Source organism: Lampris incognitus, chromosome 12 (genome assembly GCF_029633865.1).
Source record: "Lampris incognitus isolate fLamInc1 chromosome 12, fLamInc1.hap2, whole genome shotgun sequence".
Lineage (NCBI taxonomy): Eukaryota > Metazoa > Chordata > Actinopteri > Lampriformes > Lampridae > Lampris > Lampris incognitus.
In genome coordinates, this window is record NC_079222.1 from 51,451,788 (window position 1) to 51,460,027 (window position 8,240).

The following is an 8,240-nucleotide window of genomic DNA, read 5'->3' on the forward strand; positions in this document are numbered from 1 at the left end:
ACTCTTTTCTTCACCTCTCTTTTGCACTCCCCGTTACTTTGGAAAGTCCATTTACGTCCATCTTGTTTATTTCATACTTTGTCTCAATAAAAAAAAAAAAGAAAAAAATTCCCCAAATGAAGAACAGATTGAAATCCAATTGTCCAAACCACTTCAGGAGGTCATCTGAGATGCAGTCTAGCTGTTATATGCAGTCCAGATGTTATATTGGCGTAAATGCAACCATCTCTCAAAGCCATACATGACAACCATAACTCCCCCCCAAACCACAATAAAATGCCATGTAGCTTTCTTCCAAGTCAGGAATTCACATAGCTTCATTATCACAAGCGTAGACCATGTGCATGGCTGAAGTCTGAGCAAAACTCAGATGTCCATTGAAACATCTGAAGATGGTCCCTATGTCAGTGAAAGTAACAAACACAGTCCCCTGTCCCCACCAAAGGCTCTCATACCCAAGTTGTTCCATCACTACTTCACACCTCTAGCTATATTAAACCACTGTCTTCCCTGCTGCCGTCTATATCATGATAACCACCACAGACAGGTTTCTCTTCCTGGTTTGCAGAACATGCAAGAATGTGAATAGCATTTTGGTAGCATCTGCCATCTCTACACAAACACTTGAGTGAAAAGATAATTAAAACAATATGCAGGAAGGCATTGGGGGAGTACAATCAGACTTCAGTCTGGCTAACAGAGATGCATTTTAATGTCAGGTGTCAGTGCAATGTGGATAAAATCATATCTAGACAGTGTGCATACAAGTTGCATAAAACATAGTGTAAATGGGCCCATTATGTCCCCAAAATCCAACTAAATGTTTTTAGCTTCTGTCATGTAGCCTTTATTCTATAATAAATTATAATTCTATAATATAATGTCAATGTAAAACTACAATGAAAGATAAAATTTAGAGTACAGAAAAGTTATGTTTGTATTAACATTTTTATTTAATCACCTGTTCAGATGGTTTGTGAGTTCATTTAAGACCAAAAATATAATTTTTTTAAAGAATTTGAGCCTTCCTAAAGCTAAATGTTTGGTGTGTATGAGTGTTTATAGATGTGTTTGAATTTGATGTTGTTTTGTTTCTGATAAACTGGGTTCTATCTGATACTGATTCCTGTTTGTGTCCAGATCTTCCATGATGGAAGAATCTGGAACATTGGAGTCCCAACTTGAGGCCACCAAGGTAAACGTCACAGTCATCTTTACTTTTCAGTGTTCAGCTGACAGTGAAGCGAGATGAGTTTGCAACTTCCCAAGACTAAATGTATGGACCAGTTTGTAGATAAGCTGTTTTCTTAAGTGTCAGATCTCCATTTGATATCAGAAGGTATTTCGCTGCAGTTGAATCTGTTGCACAGTGGTTATGAAAGATTGTTCTGCCCTGAACAACAAAACTGTGTGAGGAAGTGTTACAGTGTAAAGTGTAAAACTTGTGTTGCACCATCAGCAGCTGTGTGAGGAAGTGTTACAGTGTAAAGTGTAAAACTTGTGTTGCACCATCAGAAGCTGTGTGAGGAAGTGTAAAGTGTAAAGTGTAAAACTTGTGTTGCACCATCAGAAGCTGTGTGAGGAAGTGTTACGGTGTAAAGTGTAAAACTTGTATTACAGCATCAGATGCTGTGTGAGGAAGTGTTACAGTGTAAAGTGTAAAACTTGTGTTGCACCATCAGAAGCTGTGTGAGGAAGTGTAAAGTGTAAAGTGTAAAACTTGTGTTGCACCATCAGAAGCTGTGTGAGGAAGTGTTACAGTGTAAAGTGTAAAACTTGTGTTGCACTATCAGAAGCTGTGTGAGGAAGTGTTACAGTGTAAAGTGTAAAACTTGTGTTGCACCATCAGAAGCTGTGTGAGGAAGTGTTACAGTGTAAAACTTGTATTGCACCATCAGAAGCTGTGTGAGGAAGTGCTACGGTGTAAAGTGTAAAACTTGTATTACAGCATCAGAAGTTGTGTGAGGACGTGCTACGGTGTAAAGTGTAAAACTTGTATTGCAGCATCAGCAGCTGTGTGAGGAAGTGCTACGGTGTAAAGTGTAAAACTTGTATTACAGCATCAGAAGCTGTGGGGGAAGTGCTACGGTGTAAAGTGTAAAACTTGTATTGCACCATCAGAAGCTGTGTGAGGACGTGCTACAGTGTAAAGTGTAAAACTTGTGTTGCACCATCAGAAGCTGTGTGAGGACGTGCTACGGTGTAAAGTGTAAAACTTGTATTGCACCATCAGAAGCTGTGTGAGGACGTGCTACAGTGTAAAGTGTAAAACTTGTGTTGCACCATCAGAAGCTGTGTGAGGAAGTGTTACAGTGTAAAGTGTAAAACTTGTGTTGCAGCATCAGCAGCTGTGTGAGGAAGTGTTACAGTGTAAAGTGTAAAACTTGTGTTGCACCATCAGAAGCTGTGTGAGGAAGTGTTACAGTGTAAAGTGTAAAACTTGTGTTGCACCATCAGAAGCTGTGTGAGGAAGTGTTACAGTGTAAAACTTGTATTGCACCATCAGCAGCTGTGTGAGGACGTGCTACGGTGTAAAGTGTAAAACTTGTATTACAGCATCAGAAGTTGTGTGAGGACGTGCTACGGTGTAAAGTGTAAAACTTGTATTACAGCATCAGAAGCTGTGTGAGGAAGTGCTACGGTGTAAAGTGTAAAACTTGTATTGCACCATCAGAAGCTGTGTGAGGAAGTGCTACGGTGTAAAGTGTAAAACTTGTATTACAGCATCAGAAGTTGTGTGAGGACGTGCTACGGTGTAAAGTGTAAAACTTGTATTACAGCATCAGAAGCTGTGTGAGGACGTGCTACGGTGTAAAGTGTAAAACTTGTATTACAGCATCAGAAGTTGTGTGAGGACGTGCTACGGTGTAAAGTGCAAATGTGTGAATAAGTGTTACAGTGTGAAGTGTAAATGAATTAAGCTTTAAAACAGTATAAAGATCCAGTAGTTTTAGCTGAGAATTGAACATAGATCTTGATGCAACATGTTGGTATCGCCAGACTCTCTTCTAAGAAAAGTTTCAATATTTTTGATTTCCAGCAGTGTAAGAACAACATGCTGCTGAGTGTTAAAGAGTCATTAGTACAACTGTCCAGCAGAAAGAGACAGGAGACAGCATCACTTGACTAAAGACCTACATGTTCAAAGTGGACACGCAGTCATAACGTAACTTAGCTCTTGATTTTTGGGAGATGAATTTAAGTGATTTGGGTTCTTGAAATATTGAAAACACATTGTGGGTGGATGACTTTGCTGACCTGTAGCCTCACTTTGCACTGTGTTTATGTACACGTGTGCATCTCCAGCATCGGCACCAGGAGATCCGGGCCATGCGTAGCCAGCTTAAAAAGATTGAGGACTTGGGGGCAGCGATGGAGGAAGCGCTCATATTGGACAACAAGTACACAGAACACAGTACAGTGGGCCTGGCCCAGCAGTGGGACCAGCTGGACCAGCTGGGCATGAGGATGCAGCACAACCTGGAGCAGCAGATACAGGCTCGGTAGACCAACTTCATATATTTATAAAAACGAAAACTTTTGAGTAAATGGATATTTCAGCTGCTTAACATTTTACCAGTGCTGTAGAACATTATTCAGTTTGCTTCATTTGTTTCTGGGTAATTGGGGGTAACACTACAACAACTAGTGATGATTCCTTCTTTACATCTACATTCTTTAGGAACACCACTGGAGTGACGGAGGAGGCCCTGAAGGAGTTCAGCATGATGTTCAAGTAAGCTGCTGAATAAGCATGCCATGTGAGCTTAACCTTCCTCTGGAAGTTACAAAACTCATCCCTTCCTGTTTTTTTCCCTGACTTAAAGGCATTTTGACAAGGAGAAATCAGGCCGTCTGAACCACCAGGAGTTTAAGTCATGTTTGCGCTCACTGGGCTATGACCTGCCCATGGTGGAGGAGGGCGAGCCTGACCCCGAGTTTGAGTCCATTCTTGATACCGTTGATCCCAACAGGTCAGTCACCTTCATTTAGATGTGCTTTGTATAAGGAGAGCTGGAAACAACAACTGTGTAACCACATAGGCAGCCCACATTCTAAGAGCTGATGTTGTGTTTTCAGAGTGCTTTGTGCCCACTGAGGTATATGTGTAATGTGTGATAATGGGCTATACAAACAAAACAGACTCGTGTGTGATGTTCCTAACTAACTGTGATCTGTATGCACAGGGACGGCAACGTGTCCTTGCAGGAATACATGGCCTTCATGATCAGCCGTGAGACAGAGAACGTCAAGTCGAGTGAGGAGATTGAGAGCGCCTTCCGTGCCCTCAGCACTGAGAACAAGCCCTATGTCACAAAAGAAGAACTCTACCAGGTGAAACCCTAAATATACATAGTTAACGACTACTCTGCACATAAACCCTAAATATTATAATAATAATAATGATAATAATCAATCAAACTTATATAGCGCTTTTTGAACACTCAAAGTGGCTTTAGAATAAACGGGGTGAAACAAGACAACAGATAAACATAGCACAAACATACAGGGGTGGATGGGAAGGGGGGCTACGAGAGGGAGAAGACATGCAGGGGTGGATGGGAAGCAAGGCTACGAGAGGGAGAAGACATACAGGGGTGGATGGGAAGTGGGGCTACGAGAGGGAGAAGACATACAGGGGTGGATGGGAAGTGGGGCTACGAGAGGGAGAAGACATGCAGGGGTGGATGGGAAGCAAGGCTACGAGAGGGAGAAGACATACAGGGGTGGATGGGAAGGGGGGCTACGAGAGGGAGAAGACATACAGGGGTGGATGGGAAGGGGGCTACGAGAGGGAGAAGACATGCAGGGGTGGATGGGAAGCGGGACTACGAGAGGGAGAAGACATACAGGGGTGGATGGGAAGGGGGACTACGAGAGGGAGAAGACATACAGGGGTGGATGGGAAGGGGGCTACGAGAGGGAGAAGACATGCAGGGGTGGATGGGAAGCGGGGCTACGAGAGGGAGAAGACATACAGGGGTGGATGGGAAGGGGGCTACGAGAGGGAGAAGACATGCAGGGGTGGATGGGAAGCGGGACTACGAGAGGCAGAAGTGGCAGCCAAACATGACACCCGCTGTACCCTCCCACTTAAACACATACGAAAGGGCAAGAAAAACAAACAACAACAGCACTTTGGACGTTGATTTTGTGTAGGGGTCCACTAGGCAGTGGCACTATTTAACCCATAGCTGGGGGCTGGTTCGTGGGCATCTGAATATCCACACACCGGCGGGCCTGCGTACCACACATCTAGGGGCCAGGCCTCCTCTGAGTCCCTTGTAGTTCAGCCAGGATCCAAGGTGTACCCAGTTACCGTGTGTTGCCACAAGGAGGCGCAACATAGGGCTTGCTGTTGGAGAGGCTATGTACTAGCAGGGAGAGACTTACGTGCTCGACTCTCCTGTTCGCATTTCTGCTAGCCAGCGGTGAAGGTTGAGAGTGAGACGTGACGGACACACAACACTACACCAACACACTAGACGCTTTCACAACAACCCCAGCTCTTACACAAGAATGTCAGTAGTTAACGACTATTCTGCACATAAAGCCTAAATATCTATATCTATCTATATATCTATCTATCTTTATATATATATATAGTTACTATTCTGCACATAAACCCTAAATATACATACAAACCCTAATTCCAGTGAAGTTGGGACGTTGTGTAAAACATAAAAACAGAATACAATGATTTGCAAATCCTTTTCCACCTATATTCAGTTGAATCCACTACAAAGACAAGATATTTCATGTTCACACTGATAAACTTTATTGTTTTTTTCCAATATTCCCTCATTGTGAATGTGATGCCTGCAACACGTTCCAAAGAAGCTGGGACAGGGGCATGTTCACCACTGTGTTACACCACCTTTCCTTTTAACAACACTCAATAAGCCTTTGGGAACTGAGGACACTACTTGTTGAAGCTTTGTAGGTGGAATTCTTTCCCATTCTTGCTTGATGTACGACTTCAGTTGCTCAGCAGTCCGGGGTCTCCGTTGTCGTATTGTGCGCTTCATAATACTCCACACATGTTCAATGGGAGACAGGTCTGGACTGCAGGCAGGCCAGTCCAGTACCTGCACTCTTTTACTACGAAGCCCCGCTGGTGGAACACCTGCAGAATGTGGCTTGGCATTGTCTTGCTGAAATAAGCAGGGACGTCCCTGAAAAAGACGTCGCTTGGATGGCAGCACATGTTGCTCCAAAACCTGTATGGACCTTTCAGCATTAATGGAGCCTTCACAGATGTGCAAGTTACCCATGATGCCATGGGCACTAACACCCCCCCATACCATCACAGATGCTGGCTTTTGGACTTTGTGCTGAGAACAATCTGGATGGTCCTTTTCCTCTTTAGCCCGGAGGACACGACGTCCATGATTTCCAAAAACAATGTGAAATGTGGACTCGTCAGACCACAGCACACTTGTCCACTTTGCGTCAGTCCATCTCAGATGAGCTCGAGCCAGAGAAGCAGGCGGTGTTTCTGGGTGGTGTTGATATCTGGCTTTGGCTTTGCATGGTAGAGTTTTAACTTGCACTTGTAGATGTAGTGATGAACTGTGTTAACTGACGATGGTTTTCCCAAGTGTTCCTGAGCCCACGTGGTCATATCCTTTACACAATGATGTCGGTTTTTAATGCAGTGCAGCCTGAGGGGTCGAAGGTCATGGGCACTCAATGTTGTTTTTTTGGCCTTGTCGCTTACGTACAGAGATCTCTCCGGATTCTCTGAATCTTGTGATGATATTATGGACTGGGGGTGATGAAATCCCTAAACTCCTTGCAGTTGTACGTTGAGAAACGTTGTTCTTAACCTGTTGGACTATTTGCTCACACAGTTGTTCACAAAGTGGTGACCCTCGCCCCATCCTTGCTTGTGAACGACTGAGCCTTTCGGGGATGCTCCTTTTATACCCAATCATGACACTCACCTGTTTCCAGTTAACCTGTTCACCTGTGGAATGTTCCCGACAGGTGTTTTCTGAGCATTCCTCAACTTTCCCAGTCTTGTGTTGTCCCTGTCCCAGCTTCTTTGGAACGTGTTGTAGGCATCACATTCACAATGAGTGAATATTTGCAAAAAATAATAAAGTTTATCAGTTTGAGCATTAAATATCTTGTCTTTGTAGTGTATTCAATTGAATATAGGTGGGAAAGGATTTGCAAATCATTGTATTGTTTTTATTCACGTTTTACACAACGTCCCAACTTCATTGGACCTGGGGTTTGTACATACATACATACATATACATATATATATATATATATATACATATATACACACACACACACACACACACACAACGCCAATGGTGTTGAGTGCTTGACTAATGAGGAGCGGAATATATATATATATATATATGTGTGTGTGTGTGTGTGTGTGTGTGTGTGTGTGTGTGTGTATGTATATATATATATATAAAACTTAGCATAAAAAGTAAGGAAATGTGTGTTGGGTAGATTATGGCTCTGTTGTAACGATGCTTCTTGGCAGTAAATCTTCTACCAGGCAGCTGATGGGCAGCAGCACCTGGGGTACCACAAGCTCAACACAAGAGTCAATAGCAGCAGCAACATAAGCTACTTGGCATTGGCAGAGGAGATCTGGCAAATGTTTCATGGGCGCAACCCACATACTCAGCTCTGCTGCTCATCCCACACATGCATGTTCCTTACGCATGTGGCCCCGTTTAAAAGGCAAATAAACAGGCTTTCCAACGGTATAAGATTTACTGCCAAGAAGCATTGTTACAACAAAGACATAATCCACCAACACACATTTCCTGACTATTTGTGCTAAGTTTAGTTAACAAATCTTCTACACATTGCCAAATGAATAATATATGTAGTTAGATACTATTCTGCACATAAACCCTAAATATATATATAGGTAACGACTGTTCTGCACGTTGCCAAATGAAAGAGCAGAGTGTTAACTCTTCCACTCTTCCCTTCCAGAACCTGACGAAGGAGCAAGCAGACTACTGTATCTCACACATGAAGCCCTACTTAGACAGCAAGGGACGGGAGCTGCCGTCAGCTTTCGACTTCGTCGAATTCACCCGCTCACTCTTTGTCAACTAACCCCTCCCTCCCCTGGCTAGTGGTGAACTGGGAGGTTCTCCCCTGCACACGTGTTCCGACCTACACAGCTGGAAGTGCATGACGCTAGAGTACTCACTAGGTAGAAGTATCTATACCCTCTATGTACCTACACCCTTCAC

At 43.5% G+C, this 8,240-nt stretch overlaps 1 protein-coding gene across 5 annotated transcripts in view; it reads left to right on the plus strand.

The window, feature by feature from the left end:
* The window catches only part of sptan1 (spectrin alpha, non-erythrocytic 1), a 114,000-nt gene extending 105,890 nt beyond the window's left edge, over nucleotides 1-8,110 (plus strand). For all 5 annotated transcript variants that reach the window (XM_056290908.1, XM_056290911.1, XM_056290910.1 and 2 more), the window contains 6 exons: nucleotides 1,141-1,195; nucleotides 3,307-3,503; nucleotides 3,683-3,736; nucleotides 3,828-3,974; nucleotides 4,188-4,335; nucleotides 7,975-8,110. In XM_056290908.1, the coding sequence (XP_056146883.1) occupies nucleotides 1,141-1,195; nucleotides 3,307-3,503; nucleotides 3,683-3,736; nucleotides 3,828-3,974; nucleotides 4,188-4,335; nucleotides 7,975-8,100 (727 nt within the window). In that variant the 3' untranslated portion in view covers nucleotides 8,101-8,110. The remainder of the gene's footprint in view (nucleotides 1-1,140; nucleotides 1,196-3,306; nucleotides 3,504-3,682; nucleotides 3,737-3,827; nucleotides 3,975-4,187; nucleotides 4,336-7,974) is intronic.
* Nucleotides 8,111-8,240: the final 130 nt, after the last annotated feature.